This window comes from Pelodiscus sinensis, chromosome 7 (genome assembly GCF_052426305.1).
Source record: "Pelodiscus sinensis isolate ZL-2025 chromosome 7, ASM5242630v1, whole genome shotgun sequence".
NCBI classification, from domain to species: domain Eukaryota; kingdom Metazoa; phylum Chordata; order Testudines; family Trionychidae; genus Pelodiscus; species Pelodiscus sinensis.
This window is the reverse complement of record NC_143058.1, coordinates 57,886,941-57,907,513: the sequence shown is the minus strand read 5'-3', so window position 1 is coordinate 57,907,513 and position 20,573 is coordinate 57,886,941. Positions and strand designations below refer to the sequence as shown.

Here is a 20,573-nt window from a genome sequence, read left to right as displayed (position 1 = left end):
ATGCACCCATCAATTGAGCAAAGTTTGGGTGCCTCCCAAGGCAGTTCTGAACAAACTCAACTACATTTTGTTAATTTTAATTTTAGCTTTAATTTTCTGTTTTAGGGGATAGTGAGCAACCTCCATTCCACAATCTCCCATATAAACACGTTTGATTTACTGTTCCTTTTTTTTTTTTTTTTTTTTTTTTTTTTTTTTTAAACAGCTGTGATTTCATTATGGGGTATGTGTTTGTTTTCCTTTCCCAACAGGGGAGTCAGTGCCAGAGTACCAGATGGCATTCCAGACAGAAGTTGGAAACCATCCTACTTTTGAAGATATGCAAGTCCTCGTATCTAGGGAGAAGCAACGACCAAAATTCCCAGAAGCTTGGAAAGAAAACAGCCTGGTGAGATAGAAATTTAAAAAGAAGCATTCACTTAAGGCATGCTCTCACTTGTCAAAGTCAAATGTTAAATACATTTTTTTTTCTACTTGACATTTAATATTTAAAATTCTAGAGCTGCTCTAGGCTAGATTTTTTTAAAATACAGAATTCAGATTAAAATAATTAATTATTATCAAACCATTTAGATTAAAACTAGGGATTTAAAAAGGGAACTGTCATAATTATCACTGGATTTTTAGGTGGCATAGGTGTAAAAGCACATAATACGTATTCATATTAATTTTACAGTATGCTAAGTGCCCAAATTTCCTCAACATAAACAAGGCAGAAATATCAAGACGTTCCATATCTAGAAATGTTATAAACTAAGAATGCTCCAGAATATTAGCTAGCAAAAATTACATTGTATTTGCTATTGAAACTAAGCAACATTAAAGATTGTAAAGCTGAGTACTTTCTTAAATTATAGCTTCTTTTAACAAGATATGTATTCCTCAGCATTTGAAGACCCTACAGCTTTCACTGAGCATGTAATAATATTAAATTTTAGAAATATCATGCTTATTATTAATTTGCTATCCATTTGAAAATTTTTACTCTCAAAAATACAGTTAAGACAAATTAGCAGATTAGACAAATTCCCCAATTTCTGTCTCTTCTACTAAGTCTGTATATCACTGATAGTCTCTGTTTCACACTATTCCACGGTTAATTGACTTAAAACAATCTCTGTAAATAGTGAGTGATATTTAGGCTGTTTACGTAAATTAGCAAATGGAAAGTATGCTGATTTTTGTGTTTATTTCTCAACCAATATAAAAATAGTCAAAGAATAGAGAGAAATTGTGGGTAAAAAAAATGGAATAAATTATTGACCTGTAATAAAATTGATTTTCTATTTGTATTGTTTCAGTGGCTGAAATTGTCTTCTTGAACCATCACAAATTTTGGTAGTCAATGTGTAACAATCTGTGCCCTGCAGGCGATAGGGAACGTAAGGCCATATCTGTTCTAGTGTGTGAAAACATGTCTTAAACCATTTCACATATGGGCACAGTCTATATCAGTCATGTTATTGCAAGACATTGTGACATTTTTTAAAAAGTGAAACTACCTAGAAACTGTTGCACAGTTTCATCCGTAAAAACAATGAGGAGTTCTGTGACACACTAGAGACTAACAAAAGTGTATAGAATCATGAGCTTTCATGGTAATACCCACTTTATCAGAGGAGTTGAAGTGGAAATAACAGAAACCAAGAATATATACGTTTTCTTGGTTTCTGTTATTTCCACTTAAATATTACATATATAAACAGTAAAAGATGTACCTGTCAATTGTAGGACCCGTGTTAATAAGGCTAATTAAGTGGGCTGGATTTGTCCATTCATAGCTTTTGATGTGAACACGTGAATGTCAAAGACAAGAGAAATTGGCTTTATAATGCGCCAACCAGTTAATATCTTTATTCAGAGCCCAGGGTAACTGTGTCAAACCTGTGGATGAATGCCAGTTCTCCAGTCTCTCCCTCTGTAAGGCTGTGTCCAGACTCAGGGGTTTTTTCAAAAAAAGTAGCCTTTTTTTGAAAAAACTTCACCTGCGTCTAGACTGCAGCCGCGTTCTTTCGAAATGAAATCGAAAGAATGCGGCTTTTCTTTCGACGGTGGTAAACCTAATTCCACGAGGAAGAACGCCTTCTTTCGAAAGTGCTCTTTCGAAAGAAGGCGTTCTTGAAAGCAAACAGGCTTTTTAGAAAGAGAGCATCCAGACTCACTGGGTGCTTTCTTTCGAAAAAGCGGCTTGCTTTTTCGAAATTCCGCGTGCAGTCTAGACGCTCTCTTTCGAAAGAGGCTCTTTCGAAAGTATCTTTCGAAAGAGGCTTGCAGTCTAGACATAGCCTAATTGATTAGTGAAATTCCTTTGTAGAAGAATGGCAATTTTGTAATCCATGAATGTTCCCCTACAGGCTTATGTGTGTTAACCATTTCTGATGTCTGATTTGTGTCCATTTATCCTTTGATGTAAAGTTTGTCTGATCTGGCCAGTATACATGGCAGAGGGGCATTTCTGGCACTATCCACAAAAGCTCAAGATTCGAAATATTTTTTTAGTCTAAGGTGCCTCAGGTTTACTCATTGTTTTTAAAGTTACAGACTAACACAGCTACCCCTCACAGACTAGTTTCTTCCATGTTGTTCAAGGAAACCATGCTGCAATTGTTCTCACTACAGCAGTATTGTGATACTTAGGTTGTGTAATGTTTATTTTACAGATTTTCATTTTCAATGCTAAATTATGTTGAACTATAAAACTATTTGAATGATTATAAAGTAGCCTGGTAGTGACCCCTATATTTAGGTGACTATAATTTTTCTTGTGTTGTCCCCAAAATTTTGACTGAAATTGACATTCTAATCTAAGGCTGGGCCTATGCTTCATACAAAGAATATTCAGTAGCCATACACATATTTCAGTAGGAGCACTAGGAACAGACAACATCTCTGAGGGCTGGAGCAGAGAGCTGGTCTAGGCTTTTTCTAGTAATTCCCCCTACCTCCTCCAGACCCTAGACAATGATCCTAGTGGCCCATTTTCAACTTTAGGGGCACCAGTTGGGGAAAGAGTTCTTCCTACTTCCTGGGATTAGTGGGACGAGAGAAATGGGCTTCTCTTGACTACTCCTTGGGGACATACTTGATCCATCTTTATCACCCAACCCCATGAGAATAACAGCCTTATGTTCTGTGCAAAAGTTTCAGGGTTCAAACCCTGCCAATGATGAGTAACAGTTACTGTTACATATAATGTATTTTTGGTACATTTACTATTTTCTGGAATTATTTTTCTGAACTTGAATTATGATGCAATCTCTAATTATATGATCACATACTATTTTTTCCAACGATTTGTAGATTGTTTCATTTACTCTAGAAGTTGGAAGATGTGTACTGGCTCTAGTTCTTGTGGTTAAAGCAGGTCTCTGTCACAGGAGACCTCAGGTCTATGTATGACACTGACCAAGACATTTAGATTAAATTTTTCAAAAACATGTAAATCTCATTTTCAAAAGAAGATCTGAAATATCGAGGCTGGTTTTGAAAACGGGTCCTAGACCCCTAAAAATCATAGCCTCTTCTGAAAATTTATCAAAATATTATCAGGTAGCCAATTAACTGTGTTCTCATTTTCTCTGTGCCCCACTTAACACACCTGGGGAAGTAGAAGTGTGGACGACTCAGAAGTGCAGCTATACATTCTCCATGCTTCTGTGCGTGGAGCATGGCAGAATGTTCACAGAATGTCATGTGCCTCTGCCACTGACTTAGGAGATTGGGTCAGGCAAGTGTGTCTGTAATTCCCCAACTGTAAAACAGGGACAATACCACTCTGCTCTCTTAGGGTACATCTAGACTACATGCCTCTGTCACCAGAGGCATGTAGATTAGGCTACCAGACATAGGAAAATGAAGCGGCGATTTAAATAATCGCCGCTTCATTTAAATTTACATGGCTGCCGCGCTAAGCCGACAAACAGCTGATCAGCTGTTTGTCAGCTCAGCGCGATAGTCTGGACGCGTGGGTGTCAACATCAAAGGTATTTGTCGACCACCCAGGTAAACCTCATCCCAGGAGGATTACCTGGGTGGTCAACAAACACCTTTGATGTTGACACCTGCGCGTCCAGACTATCGCGCTGAGCCGACAAACAGCTGATTAGCTGTTTGTCGGCTCAGCATGGCAGCCATGTAAATTTAAATGAAGCGGCGATTATTTAAATCACCACTTCATTTTACTATGTCTGGTAGCCTAATCTACATGTCTCTGGCAACAGAGGCATGTAGTCTAGACGTACCCTTAGTCTGGAGAAATCCATTCATGTTTGTGAGTTCCATAGAGCCTACAGTGATTAGCAGTCTGAGAGAGACAGTGAGGGATAAGTGATCTTGCATTGTGTATGTCCAGTAAAGTAAGGCAGGTACCACCAATGAATGAATGAGGATAAAAATTATAGTATTCCTGAGTATTATCCATTCTGTACACTGAAGGAGGCAGGGCCCCAGTTGAAAAATAAGTATGTGATTGTGTAATAAAAGGCTAGCATAATGCATACCCACCAGAGCCAGAATGAAACCATAATGTTGGCATTTCTTGGCTTTTGAATGTTTGACCATATGTTTTTAAGGAAATATATATTATAAAGGATTATATATTAGGATTATAGCTTCGTGTAAATTCTCACTCTTGTGTAAGTTATCTTTAAATGAGCAGGTTTGTGCATTTTTCTCTTTATTCTCTCATTAAAACATACACCAGCTTATGACTAAAGTTAGTATTTCACTTTATTCCAATTACTATAAATTATAAGAAAGTAGATTAGACACACAACATAAAAACGGAATACATTGACACACAGTTTCTCTTGCAGGCTGTGAGGTCACTGAAAGAGACAATCGAAGACTGTTGGGACCAAGATGCTGAAGCTCGACTGACAGCCCAGTGTGCTGAGGAGAGAATGGCTGAACTCATGATGATTTGGGAAAGGAACAAATCAGTCAGCCCAACAGTCAACCCTATGTCTACTGCCATGCAGAATGAACGGTAAGAAGCAAAGTAGTTTGTATACAGGTGATCCTGGGAGTGAGGTTAGAAAGTTAATAGTAGCTAAGTATTCTTGGGAACTGGCATATTTATATGAACTTTTATAAGGACTTTGTACAATTGTGTGTAAGTTGTTCACTGACTTCCTATATGGATCCCCAAATTCCCCAAAACCCACAAATTCAATATACCTATGATGTATTTTGGAGAGAGGTCAGACTTTCTGACTGAGTTATATAGCAATCTAAAAAATAGACTTATACTTTCCCAGTCAAGATAAAGTGATTATGAAGTGTCTTTAAGAACTCTTGCTAAATGATTCATGAAATTGCTGTTTAAAATGTTTCTACTAAAAGGTTTGTGTGTTCACTGCCAGCTGAGAGACATGAGTTCAGGAAATCATTCCAAGTCTCAGTCCTGTAGTTTTCAATTAAGGAACCACAAGGTCGGCAATATTCTGACCTGCAGAGAGACTGACTATGTGTTTCCCTTTTCTGACCATAAATGATCCCAAGGGAAGGAGAGTCAGCTGAGAGTCAGTGGCATTAATTCTTTGTGTATGCTAAAGATCCAGTTTGGCGATACTCTTGATGTTTGTGTGTCCTGTCATGTTAAGCTTGTATTTAAAAATGTATATTGTTTATAATAATCCTGTTAAGATCATGGAAATTTATTGTAATTTGCACCTCCATGATTTTTCCTGTGTCATTTCCTCCATCAGCAGGACCCTCTTCACCACACTTAGAGCAGAGCCTCCGCAGTGAATTGGGCAATCATCAAATGGGTTGACATAATTCCTTACTCTTGGTTTTAAAAACAGTTAAGAGGCTTTGTTACATAAATAACATCCATGATAAAATCTGTTAAACTAGTACAGTTTCATGGCAGCCAGAATTTTTTATGTTAGCTAAAGTGTGTTATCAGAACTCCTTAAGTAATTAATTAGTCTTTGGATTACACATGAAGGGGAAAATAGAGCTCTTCATTGGTGAGAGACGGTTTGTTTATTATTAAGTCTTAATGTCAGACCTTTTCTTTTTTTTAAAGCAATTTATCGCACCATAGGCGCGTGCCAAAGATCAGGCCATATCCAGATTACTCTTCTTCCTCCTATATTGAAGACACAATCCACCACACCGACAGCATTGTAAAGAACATTTCTTCTGAGCATTCATTGTCCACTACACCATTGACTTCAGGGGAGAAGAACAGAAACTCTATTAACTATGAACGACAGCAAGCACAGGCTCGCATCCCTAGCCCTGAGACTAGTGTCACCAGCTTGTCCACCAACACAACTACTACCAACACAACTGGCCTCACTCCTAGCACTGGCATGACTACCATATCTGAAATGCCTTACTCAGATGAAACAAACCTACATGCTACAAATGTCATGCAGCCTATTGGACCAACTCCTGTTTGTCTGCAGCTAACAGAGGAGGACTTAGAAACCAACAAGCTGGATCCAAAAGAGGTAGACAAGAACTTAAAGGAGAGCTCTGATGAGAATCTGATGGAGCATTCCCTTAAACAGTTCAGTGGACCAGATCCACTGAGCAGCACTGGCTCCAGCTTGCTTTACCCACTGATAAAACTTGCAGCAGAGGTGACAGGACAGCAGGACTTCACACAAGCTGGGAATGGTCAAGCATGTTTGATTCCAGATGTCCCATCTACTCAGGTCTACCCTCTACCCAAGCAGCAGAACCTTCCCAAGAGGCCTACTAGTCTACCTTTAAACACCAAAAACTCAACTAAGGAGCCACGACTGAAATTTGGTGGCAAGCACAAATCAAACTTGAAGCAAGTTGAAACTGGAGTTGCCAAGATGAACACTATCAATACTGCAGAACCTCATGTGGTAACAGTTACCATGAATGGAGTGGCTGGGAGAAGCCATAGCATAAACTCACATGGTGTAACAACTCAGTATGCCAATGGTTCAGTGCCATCTGGCCAGACAACCAGTTCAGTGGCACACAGGGCCCAGGAAATGCTGCAGAACCAGTTCAGTGGAGAAGACAGTCGACTGAATATTAATTCAAGCCCCGATGAGCATGAACCATTACTGAGACGGGAGCAGCAAGTTGGCCAAGATGAAGGTGTTCTGGATCGTCTAGTGGACAGGAGAGAGCGACCACTGGATAATGGCCGAACAAACACCAATAACAACAACAGTAATCCATGTCCAGTGCAAGACATTACTACACTTGGCATCCAGAGAATGACGACAAATCCTGGGCAGACCCAGAATAGAAGAGCACAGAGGCCTAATTCACTAGATCTGTCAGCCACCAATACTTTGGACAGCAGTAGCTTGCAATGTAAGTGCTGGCAGGACTAAAAAAAAATGCCCAAACATGTTCTTATCTGAAACTTAAGCATACCTGTCAGGATGAAAAATACCTATATCCATCTCCCTCTTTTCCCCTTCCCCAATTGCATGCATATTTAACTTCTATTGGCATAATTTCATTCCTCTCATTAAATTAATTTTGTGCTTCTTGGCCCAAAAATGTGTATTTATTCCCAACCCTGGAATAAGTTGGTTCTCTTTCTAATCAATTCTGCTTTTACTACTCAGATCCAATCAGTTCTATACCTTTTCCTCTTTGCAGAGCTCCTCTGCTGCTACTCCAAATAACTTTGCTATTATATGATATTCCTTAGCTACCTAAGCACATTCAAAGGCTTCCAATCACAGTTACCTTGCCTCTTTTCGGAAAGGTGGGATATTCAGGAAATGTCTTTAAAAAAAACCAACACCATAAGAAAGCCTTTGAAACGGAACAGAACAGGGAATCAGCAGAAGCTGTAACAAATGGAGAAGTTTACCTGTAACCTTGTGATTGCTTTTGCCTTTCAGGTAAAAGACAAAAAGCTCATTGTGGCTTCTTGTGTCCTTTGCTGTGGAAGCCCAAAGGGTTCATACTTATTCTGTAATTTTTAAAATTATTTATATCTAAATATATGTTGCTTTATACTACTCTTGATTAATTTCTCATACATACACATTATGTGGATGAAATACATAGTATACTGGGATTCCAAAAAAACATTTGGAGAAGTCGGTAATTTTTATGAGAGGTAGCCATGTTAGTCTGATCTTTGTAAAACAAAAAAAGCAGTCATGTAGCACTTTAAAGACTAACAAGATAGTTTATTAGGTGATGAGTTTTTGTGGGGCAGAAGTGAGTCTGCCTCATGAAAGCTCATCACCTAATAAACTATCTTGTTAGTCTTTAAAGTGCTATATGACTGCTTTTTTTGTAATTTTTCTGTTTACTCTGAACCCCATAATGACACTTTCAGGTCTCGGCCCTGGTACCTAATGTTAATTAGGGATGTAAAATCACGTTTAAAAATTTAACTGATTAAACATTATGGTTAACCGGGATCCCGTAGTAGAGGGCCAGGCTAGACCATCCCCCTGCCCATGGCATGGTGGGCCCAACTGGGTCCATTGTGCCATGGGCTACTCCAGCCAGGTCAGACCAAGCCTGCCATGCTGCAGGCCGGGCCTGCGTGGGCCAGGCATGCTCCAGCCTGGCTGGGCCACTGGTTAACAGGTTACCCCAGTAAGCTTGCTGATAAGGCCGATGCTTACCAGTTAACCAGTGAACCCTTTACATCCCTAATGCTAATCATATGTGAGAGCTGCATACCAGTATTGGTACCAAGACATCAGCTCACAGGATTAGAATAGTTTTAAGAACAGTAACTTATATAACTAATTGTTGTTTGCCACAGTAAAATTAGATGTTCTTATTCTGAGAACCTGCTAACATAATATAGCCAGTCATTTAAAAATAATGGAATATGTAACTAGTTATTGTAATACTTTATTTTAACATCCCTGATATATCAGACAATGCTGCATTCCTAGCTTGAAAAGCCTATCCACTGCTTGCTCAGACTCAGTGGAAATACTGCCTGGGTGGAGAACTGCAGGCTGCTCTGGGGGGATGAGCAGGAAAGGAGCAGAATGGCCAAAGTACACTAGCTCTTTTTGAGGAAGGAAAGGGGCAGTGGCCTCAAAGCCACTGCTTTTTTAGAGGAGAAAGGAAGAGGAGCAGAGGGCCCAGATGCCAGAGGAGAAAATGGGAGGCTTTAGGTCTTCAGTATACCCAAGGGACAGCAGCAGCAGAGGAGCTCTGCAAAGAAGAAGAGATGTAGAACTGATTGGATTTGGGGAGTGAAAGCAACCACATTCTTTCCCAGCAGAAACTGGGGAAACACGTTTAAGTTAGCAATCTAAAACACACTGATTCTTTTTGTAAAAGAAGTATGCAGCTCAGCAACTGCACCCAGGAAATACAGTTAAATATTCGCTCCTGGAATGTTTTTCTCACTTCCATTTCTTCTAATTTAGTAAAATGAATTAAGTTAAGTTTGGTTTTTATTTTTTATTGCAGTACTTTTCTCTCACTTCATCCTTTTACAGGTTAAATAAAGAAGGTATAGGGGATTTTTGTTTTGTGGGATTTTTTTTTACAATCCAATCTTAATTGTTGATATTTAAACATAAAAAAGGTGTCAGACAGCTGTTTTGTAGGTTTCACCATCCCAGACTCCAGTCCTGATTCAGGAAAATCAGAGAATAGAACATTTGGCTTCAAAATGAAAGGCTAGGTTTCGTCTGGGGTCACATATGTAAGAACATATTTGTCAGGAAAATGGAATTTAAAAGGTAAATGATATAATGATACCATTTAAAAACTCAGCACTTACTGTCCCGTAATATTGCAGTGCAGCTATGTCTCCCATTCCAAGTACAGAAAAATAGCATGGTTACAAAAGTCACATTAATGTAAATGCTGACTAGATTCTAGTCTCTGACACCACTGTATACATAAAGTAACTGAAATGACTACACTGGAGTTACACATTCATACTAGTAACGGAGACCAGTATCAGGCCCTTTGTTTTAATGTTACCTACTGTACATAAATCATAGTCATCCCTTTTGTCACTGTAGCTAGTTTTGATTTGTTTTTCATCTTTCATGTACATGTAACTACCTTGAACTCCTTAAGCATGCTCTTCTTCTAACATTTTATTTTCTACCTTTATTTTCAGTAGGTGACTCATCACAAGATGGCAAACCAGGCTCCGGAGAAAAAATCAAGAAACGTGTGAAAACTCCATATTCACTGAAGCGGTGGCGACCTTCAACATGGGTCATCTCCACTGAACCACTTGACTGCGAAGTCAATAACAATGGCAGTGACAGGGCAGTCCACGCTAAATCCAACACTGCTGTTTACCTTGCAGAAGGAGGAACAGCCACAACAATGGTGTCTAAGGATGCAGGAGTGAACTGCCTGTGAAATATTTTAAAAAGCCGACAATGACACTTTTGCATTATTTGAAACAAACGTGCAGAAGACATTTAAAAAAAAACTGTTTTCACCTCCTGTCAGCATCCCCTGTCAAGAACTCGCTTTAAATAGATTTCAGCTATGCAGAAATTTTTTAGCTTATGCTTCCATATTTTTTAATTTTGTTTCATTTTTTGAATGTTTTTGCACTTTTATTTAGTATCGCTAAAGTTAAGTCTGTCTGTTTTTGACCACAGAATTATATATATGTGTATCAAAAATGTGGTCTCAAAATATTTTTTTAAAAAAATTACAAAAAAAAGTATTGCTGATAATCAGTTTGGACCAGTTCCTAAAGGTCACTAAAACATAAGCAGACTCTAAGACAGGTTTGACTGCAGTGGTGTCTTGTATCCATGTTTTGATTTCTGTGCACAAATTACTTGGTATGTTTCTATGTTACAGAGTGTATTATCTTTTGAATGCCCTACTTTTCTTGTGTTATGTTGAAATGTGCAATAGTCTATAGTTCACAGTACGCTTTATTGGAAAGTGTGTTTATAAAACTGCCACACATTCTCCTCTTTGTGAGTATTTGTTAATTTTTTTCCTGACAATTTGGCAGTTGGTCATTCATGACAGTGAACTTTGCACACCATAGCCAGCTTGAAGCAGCTGCCTAACTATATATATATATATATATATATATATATATATATATATATATATATATATATATATATATATATATATATCACTGAGCTCTACGATTATAAAGGAAAATGCATGAATTTTCCCCACCTTGAATGGACTTTTAAAAGAAACAAGCAAAGTATGATTTCAGTTGCCTTTCTTTTCAGCCTTCCATATCTTAACCAGTTTCCTTTATAGGAGTTATGAAATTGAAAGGAGAAGCTCTAAGCAAGATAGTGTTGAACAAAATATTAGGAAACAAAGTAAGTCCGCCATTTTTCCTGCAGTTTCACAGTTTGTATTTATGAAGATTTTGTTATTGATTGCTCTATTAATGTGTATTTATCAGAAAATCCTAATGAACTATCCTACTAAGATCTTGAGTATAAGTAAGATGTTCTAAGACTTTTTTATTTACAAGAGAAAAAACCTGATTTATAATTAACACAAAACAGTCATATGATGAGCAGCTAAGTGTCTATTAAATAAAATACCGCTGTAGTGGTAAATACTGAGGTCTGTAGCTATGTCCATCAGGTTACATATGCAAGTATGTTTATCCTAACTGGCTGCAGCTGAGTGAAGTGAAAACTAGTTTTCAGAGTTTTTTCTAGCCTTCTTCATTCATCTTGCTATTAGAATTTTAAACACACACTTTTAAAATATATGGCCATAGGGGAGAATTTTCAATTTTTTATACTGAAAACATTCAGAATATATGTAATATTACATATGTATTTTTGACCATTATCCCTTGTAAGTGACCACAACTTCTTCCAGGATATTAATACTTACTGCCTATATAAAAAGAAGTAATTACTTTTGCCCCACATGAGGTCTTTGTTTATCCTGATTAAATAAATTTAATTAGCTAAAAAACTGTATCTAGCATGATGGGGAATTGAGCAAAGTTTTGTAGCTGTATTTAAAAATTGCTTATGTCCCAACACCAAAAAAACTGTGGAAAAAAGTATTCAGTCAGCATTCCATGTTCCTATGGCAAGGTGCTGACAGTCAAGATTTGCCACCAAACTTGCCTTTTTCAACTGATTGAATCTGATTTTCTGTCCATTCATTTCCTTGATCTTGTTCTTGTACAATCTTTCCCATAACTTTTTCTAATATATATGGCCTTCCACATCTGACTCTATTTCCCAAGTTTCCTTGCTTGCATTCTTATCTCTCTGTGGCATCTTACCATGCTTCTTAAATGCTGTAGGGCAGATTCTCTTGTATAAACCCAGAGTTGCTTGTTTCATTGACTTCAGAGAAGTTATTCTGCAATTATACTGGTGTAATTGAGATCAGACTCTGGTGCAGAGTAGTTGCTGGAGTACAAATCGGGATAGAACATGATCTCCCAACTTTGCCTTTTAAGTACCACCCAAATAAAGGCCCCTGCTCTTCTCTTAGGGTATGTCTAGACTACATGGCTCCATCGACGGAGCCATGTAAATTAGGTTTCTAGACATAGAGAAATGAAGCAGCAATTTAAATAACTGCCGCTTCATTTACATCAAAATGGCTACCGCACTATGCTGATCAGCTGTTTGGCGGCACAGCGCGGTAGTCTGGACGCTCCGCGGTCGACAAGGGCTTCCCTTGTTGACCGCCCCATTATGCCTCGTGGAATGAGGAGTGTCCAGACTACTGTGCTGTGCCGCCAAACAGCTGATCAGCACAGCGCGGCAGCCATTTTGATGTAAATGAATTTAAATAATCGCCGCTTCATTTCCCTTTTTCGAGTACACTAATCTACATAGCTCCGTCAATGGAGCCATGTAGTTTAGACGTACCCTTAGGCACAACTTTGTTAACCTAACGTATACATGTGCAGTCTCTTTTCTTTATGTTGCTATTTCTCCATTTTATTTTCAGTTCTTTCTCCTGCTTGCCATCTGCTGCTATTGCAAATCCTAGATATTGAAAACTTGCCACTTTTCAGCTGACTTACATTACACACTGTTCTGAATTATTGGCACTATGGTCATAATATTGCCTAGGCTTTTTGTTTCTTTTATGGTTTACCTTAACTTGAAATTCTTCACACTTCTTTTCATTTATGTGCGACTTTCTAGAGTACAACATTTTGGTTTTTGCAACAATCGTATCGTGCATAATGAAGATGGCTCACAGTTATTTTTGCTTTGCCTTAAGTATAACCTTTATCATCATTTCAGAGTGTTGGTTTTAAAAATGTGTAAAACACTCTGACAGTTCTCAGGGCACCCAGTATTTTGAGTCACCTTGATTCCCTCTCCCTCTTCACCCCCCGCCTCCAACGAGATAGAGTCCTCCTTGGCAATAGCTCGCTGTTAGCTCCGTGACACCATGAGCCATTCTGCCACTTGAGTACTTTTCTCTGAGCTATGCCATCTCTAATTGCAACTTGCATGTTATTAATAGGTGCACCCCCAATTTCCGAGCCCTTTGGATTTATTCCCTGTTGATACCAGTCCCTGACACTAGCTACTCAGAAATTCTACACACATCCTTTTTACCAGTTTTACCTTAAATCACTGCACTTCTGAGCACTTATACTAAAACAAAAATAGGTTTATTTAAGAATAAAGATTTAACTAGAAGTGAGAAACAACTGGGACAATGCAAACCTAGGTCTACGCTAACCAATGGTTTTCTATCCTCTATAATAAGATAGTCTTCCCCCCCACTCCCCAGGGTTTAGCCAGCAGCAAAGGTGGCTGGTGTCACAAGAATCAGGATCCTAAATGTTAATGAAAACCCCATGCTCCTTAAGTGATTTTCCTCAGTGAATGGATCTAGAGAGCCTTTCACACTTTTGTCTTTATTCATAGCTCTGGTGATCTCCTGTCAGTGGTTTCAGTCATTGGCAATTGTCTTTGATGGTTTTTCCATTCATGGTTCTGAAATATGGCCAGGTTAGATGATAGAGCCTTGCATTGCTTCAGGGGCTGATGAGGAGGGAGGACAGCTCCATCTTGCTTAAATGATACCATTGAAACAGTGATGAATTTTTACTCCACGTCCATATAAATACATTATTTCTTAAATATCCTTACATACATCTCACAGGGAAGGAGCTATTCTGTAATACCTTTCATGTTACTTTGTATGGATAAATATCCTGTAAGATGTATTTGGTGCAGTGAATTTGTCAAGTCTGAGGTGAGGGATGTTTGCAAAGAACAGGGGCTCTTTGCTAAGGAGTCTCTGTACCACATGCTTTCCCTCTTATCTAATACTCTTATCTACACTACAGTTTATGCCGGTAAAATGTACGTTGTTCAGGAATGTAAACATGCCACCCCTGTGAGAAACGTAAGTTACATCCACGTAAGTACTTGTGCACACATCAGTATGTCAGTGGGAGAGCTTTTAATGCTGACACGGCTTTTGCCATTCTCAAAATGGTTTATTATGCCAGGTGGTTTATTATGCCTGTGGGACAGCTCTCTCCTGCTGACATAGAGCGTCTTCACCAGACACACTGCTGCAGTGCAGCTATAGGTATATAGCTATGCCACTGCAGCACTGTACACCTAGATGTGGCCTCACTTGAAACAAGCTAGGAAGGGAAAAATTATTTGCTCTAAATACTGCTGCTTTCTGACAAGGCTGATTAACCAGTCTATGTTTTAAGCCAATGCTTTATAAGAATTCCAACATTTTTATGCTTGATGCAATCAAAAGGTTTAATAAAATTACTGCACCAGATGGAAAAAGTCTTTTTGACATTTTTCAGTTTTCCCTAAGTATCCTAAAAGCAAGTGTTTAATTTGCTCACATTTCTCCTGTCTCTAACATTTTTTTGAAAACCTTTGGGGTAAATAATAATAGTTAGAAAGTAAGTAGTATAATTTATCATGAATACATATAATTTGTAACAAAGTAGAAATATATACACTTTATCCCAATATGAATTATAGTTCAAAAGGAGTAACTGCATTACTTGTAAGATCAACCCAGACAAATGGTAGGTGTGTTTTAAAATGTTTGAATTGTGCAGAGTTAGATGAGGTGAGGCTAAATATGACTTAATTCTGATGTATAATTTGCAATGCCCTTGTTTTGCTCACAGTAGGTAATCTTATCTTTTTGACAGTAACACAACCCTTGTAATTAAATTACATTGAATTTTAGTTCATAAAAGTACCCTGGGGAGTCAAATACAAGAGAGAGAATTCTACAAATCAAACCTGTTGGCTAACTAATATACAGTAATTCAGTTTTGGAAAGTCCAGTTCATTTCTTTGTTCTTAAAAAAAAAAAACACATCAGTGGGTAAGGATAACAGTTGATAAATTAGAATTTTTCTAAATGCATAATATAGACAAGATAAGTATGTCAAAACGTGATAATGTAAATAGTAATGGATTGTGCCAAATAAGCTATGGTAGAATATTTTATATGTTCACTTCTAATACGGAATTCAAGTAAAATGTTACAACAAACATAAGTGGCCTATCTTTTATAGGCCATTCAGAAATCTTATTGCTTTTAGAGAATCACATGTTAAATGTAAAAGATTTGTCCAGGCAGATATGTTGTCTGTTCCTACGTTTCCTATACAGTTATTTATCAACATTACACAATTAGTTTTAAGAATAGGAATTCTAGCCATATGTTTAGACGTGTCTTTTTGGTGATAAATTATTTTCTTTTTAACAAAATAGAGATTTATGAGTAGATTATGAGCAAATTCAGGTGAAATGTTCCCGATAATGCCCCTTCAAATACACACAAGCTAAATAATTAAAATATAAATCCCAATCTTGCTAGTCCTAGGTGTATTTGAATTGTAGATCTAAAAGTAAAGAGATATTTAATTTTAAAAAAAGATGCGATATGATTATATTATCATCCAAACCCAGAAACACTTCATTGTAGAAAAACAATTTTTTTCTTTATTATGTTTTGTTAACATAATAGTCCAATTCATAGTCTTTTCTGCCATTTGTTCATATCTAGAAAATTACCTTGTTTCAGTAGCAACACAGTTATTTTTTCAAAGACTAATGTGGCAAAAACAAAAGTGAGAGGGATTCCTGCAGGTTTCATAGATAAACTGAAAAATGTTTGATATGGAGTTGTTTAGAAAGTAAACATCCTCCCACCCAACAATTTATTCCATAAAAGCTCTTTAATCCTGAATGCTACAGGAAAAGATACATAATATTTTTAAAAAGACATGGAAATAGATATGTATGTAAGAGATTATCAAACAAAATTCGATAAGCAATATATTCTTACTCAGCAAATTCATCTGATGTATGTAATATATGTTGCATAGTTTCAAACCCATACCATTTCCTGAACCCCTCCATGTTTTCTAATGAGAACACTAAAGATTTTTTCAGAGAGGAAACCCTCACCTCCCCTTGCGCGCCCCCCCCCCCCCATATTCAACTAGCGTTACACTTATGGAAGTATATTCGTAGTCATTTTCTAATGTAATTGTTACATGAAAATATCACAGTTACATTGTCTTTTAAACATTATCTATATATCATAGGCTTTGTGGAAATAATATATATGCTGTGTGTTTTATTGCCAAAACATGTCAGAACAACATATTTTACATGTAATCTTTTACATGCTTTGATTTTTTTTTAATATAGACGTGCATTCACAGCTTCCAGATCCTGACTTTCAACTATAAAGTCTGTAGTTACTGGTGCTTAGCACCTCTCAGGATTTGACCCACTGCCCATAATGAAATTTGCTTCCCACCTTTTTTGATACAGGTTGAACCTCTCTACTCTGGCACACACTGGTCTGGCAACATCCGTGGTCTGGAATGATTTTAGTTAGCTGGCTGTGGCCAAATTATCATTTAATTATCATGGCTGTGGCCAAATTCCCTGTGGTCCTATAGTCTGTTTACAGCCACCATTCCGGGCTCTCAGTGTTCTGTGCTGCTGTTTAGCTCTAATTTATCTCTAAAGGTCTTCTAAGAGCCCAGTAAACAGTGGATGTGTTGGTAATGCTGCTAGACAATATTGACCTCCTGTGATTTGGGAAATTCTCTGGTTCAGCACCGGTCATGTCCCAAAGGTGCCAGACTAGAGAGGTTTACATATATATAAAAAGTTGTTAAATCATGGACCAGCTATATACACAGAAGTTGTGACATGAATAGGGTTGCCTACTATTTGTGATGAGTAAAATTCATACACATAAGTCAATACAGGAATAGTGATTAGCATATGAAAAGTGGTCTGTAGATCATTCAACACTTTCTGTAAATTTAGATTGTGGAATTTGCACTCAAGTGCCCAGCATATCATTGGGGTAGATTTGTATTTCTCAGTTGCTCATCACGTTTTGTACTCCTTACTTTTAACCCTTTCTTACTGCAAAAGCGATACATATTGCAATGGAATATCATAACAGCGTTTCCCAAACTGTGCTCCGCGGAGCCCCAGCGGTTCCGCGATGTTGACAAACTGGAAAGCCTTCAGAAGCATAATTGAGAATCGCCTTGAACTGACGCAATTAACACACTCCGCTGGGGCTCCGCATAAATTGTTACGCATGTAAATGGCTCTGGAGCCCAAAAAGCTTGAGAACCGCTGTCATAACACATCCTTGTCTTTAAAATGGATATGTATGGAAATATATATGTGTTCCTGTACAAAAACAGAACTGCAGGGCTGCTGGGCAACGTGGGGGGATCCCCATTCCAGGCCCCTGGAAGGGCAGGGCCTTGGGTGGAAGGGGTGGGGCTGGAGGTTAGGCTCCCCCGCTAGACCTTTAGCACTGCCCAACTCCTGCCACCCAGGGTTCCAGCAGTGATTTAAAGGGCCCAGGGCAGCTGCCCTTCTCCTCTCCCTCCAAGTCATTGTCGACCCTGGTTATACAGTAATTCCATTTTTAAAAACTATGAGTTTGGTATTAAATAGGCACATATAATTAAATACATAGTTTTCATTTTTTTTAGTTATATCTTCTCTGTGTTGCAGTAGAAATTGGACTACAACTATGAAACTCATACAATTCCCCCTAAATTCTTAATAGCCCTCAGAATGGAACCTGGTCAATTGACTGTGTCTGGGCTATATTGATTTACTTTGAAGAGAAGTAATAAATGGGGAATGCAGTCAATATGAAATGCATTTGAAGCTGTAAATAATTAAAAATTGTTCGGGTTTTTTTAAGTTGTACTCAACTTAAAAGTTAAGTTGAAGTTAAGTCTGAAATAAATCTAAGATATTTAAAGAATATTTGACATTTTCTTTTACAAAATCTTTGTGATGTTCTAGCTAAGGTTATGTGTACAATTCCAGTATAAACCCAACTTTTCACAGGGCCCTAGATCTACTGGGAGAAAAAATCCCTTCTGGACTGAAAGGTTATACAAAGCTTCAAGTCATAATATATCTGTTTGGTTTTGTGTTGTATTAAAGTGTAGTTTAGTTTATTGCAAAATAGTAAACAGATGTAACATTTTGGGCTTTCTTCTGCTCTCACTGAAGTCAATGATAAAACTTACAATGACTTTTGGCAGGATCAAGCTTTTGGATCTCCTGGAAATCAAAATGTGAATTCTACTTGGTATAACTTTGTCTAAAAAAAGCAGTTAGGATTTCATCTAATTTTCATTAAAATCAATGAGAATCTTGCCACTGATTTCAGTGGAAGCAAGATCAAGACCCTTTAGTTTCTTTACATTAGGTTTTTCCCCTTCTATAATTTCTCACCATTGTTTCCACTGGTGGTGTTTCCAATAGTGGGAATGCTAATCTACACAGTCCTATTCTGGGTGCTGGCATTTTGAGAGGGTTAGATGATATAACTAAAGCTGCAGCAGCAAGTCTACAATAGTCCAACCATGACAGTGGAGCTGTACCAATAGTAGTGCTGGCAGGAAATTTTAAGATAAAGTGCCTGTTTCTCATTAACGCTAAGGTTCTTTTATAGTACGCTGGGCTCTAAGTGGCTTAATTTACATCGTTGCAAAATAAGATAGAACCCTGTGAACTGCTTTGACCTGTAATTATCTCAAGTTCAATAATTCCAAAGGTGCCATGCTAGTTAATTTCAATACATAATCCATATTTCAACAAATTCAGTAATTGGCTTCGGTTTAGATAAGCTCCTTTCCATCCATCTGCCATTTTGTTAAAGATTGAAACTAGTTCCTTTCTTTATAGTTTAGTAGCCCAGTAGGCGTCTAAAAGTTTTCACGGTCAAATGATTTATTCATTTTTCAGGCAGAGTAATAATTTGCAAGATTTCTTTCTGGAGCGCTTGATTCAATCTTGTGTGTTCAGAACTTGATGATGATGCAGTCTCAGCCTAATCGTAAAATGTCTCAGACTACTATACACCTGCTTTGTTCACCACTGAAAGGAAAGGAAATAGTTCATGAGATTAAGTAACATTAAGGTTTTCATGAAAGCAGGTATGGCCAAGTTAATACTGACTTCATTTGTCACTTTGATTTTCCTGGTTTGTGGCTTTTATCACTCTTTCACAATATTGAAATACATTTTAAAATATTTGTGTATGAATTTTTCTTGTCCTGGTCCCTAAAGGAGATATGCTGTATTCACATTTATATATGCTGGAATCATACCTTTCAATTCTTGTTAATTACCTTTCCCCCCAATATGCAAGAACAATGGTCAAACACTGATTACACCATTTGGTGTTTTGCATAAGCTGAAATGTGGAGATATGAAACAGCTGTTCTCCTTATGAAAGAAAGGAAAACTATAACCTAGAGAGCATTACCTTCTCTGGGGGGAAAAAAGACTAAAATAATTTGAGTCTCATCCGAATCTTTTTGCTAACCGATATTGTTGGGTTTTCTTCTCTCAAATTACAGATAAAGTATCATGTATAAACTTATAAATAGTACTTTCAGTTATTTTCCTTTTGTATAAACTGACCAATACTCGCTATGCTGTATAAGTTGTGTTTTATGGAACAGTGTGCGTATGAAATTTAAAAGTTACTTTTCCTGTTTTATCATCTGTTGATGCCACTATGAAAGCTGATATTGTGAAGCCACTACACAGTTTTCTATGAATACTTGTAAGAAAATGCTTTGTTACACATGAACCTAAATAAAGAGATTGTATTGATATAGACACATTGGATAAGAACACTTAAAGATAATCCTTAGGTTTAAAAGAAAAGGCTTGCTGTAAAATGGTGCATTATTCCATTTATTAAAGATCATATTCATGACAAAAAGTTTAGTGAGTTTGAATGTGCCAATAACTCTGATCAGAATAAGCTCTTCTTAGGTATAAGAGTAAGGCCACTACAGTGGAGGGGGAGTTAGGCAAAATTGTACTTTTGTACCTTTGTAGCCATTTTGGCCTTGATATCCTGCCCAGAGGAAATGTGCAGTGCTGCATGTATAAGCACCAGCGGCAGACTGTTAATCAAAACAGGCCCAGGAAATGGGTTGAGAATGGCCCACTTTTTCACATCAAAGAATTTTTTAAAATTTACTCTTCGATGCTAAGTCGTTCATAACGTCCTCATTATTTATTTTGGACAGTAGGTCCTTCTCACATGACATTAACATGAAGGATTCAAGATGTGACTGTGTAAGACAATTTAGCAATTTGTTC

At 37.5% G+C, this 20,573-nt stretch overlaps 1 protein-coding gene across 2 annotated transcripts in view; it reads left to right on the top strand.

Moving 5' to 3' along the window:
* BMPR2 (bone morphogenetic protein receptor type 2) overlaps positions 1–20,187 on the top strand; it is a 202,535-nt gene extending 182,348 nt beyond the window's left edge. Inside the window, exons 10-13 of one of the 2 annotated variants that reach the window (XM_006130743.5) lie at positions 252–388; positions 4,815–4,987; positions 6,035–7,314; positions 10,073–20,187. In XM_006130743.5, the coding sequence (XP_006130805.1) occupies positions 252–388; positions 4,815–4,987; positions 6,035–7,314; positions 10,073–10,320 (1,838 nt within the window). In that variant the 3' untranslated portion in view covers positions 10,321–20,187. Of the gene's footprint in view, positions 1–251; positions 389–4,814; positions 4,988–6,034; positions 7,315–10,069 lie in introns of both variants that reach the window. The other variant, XM_006130742.5, reaches the window with a different exon arrangement.
* The last annotated feature ends 386 nt before the right edge of the window (positions 20,188–20,573 follow it).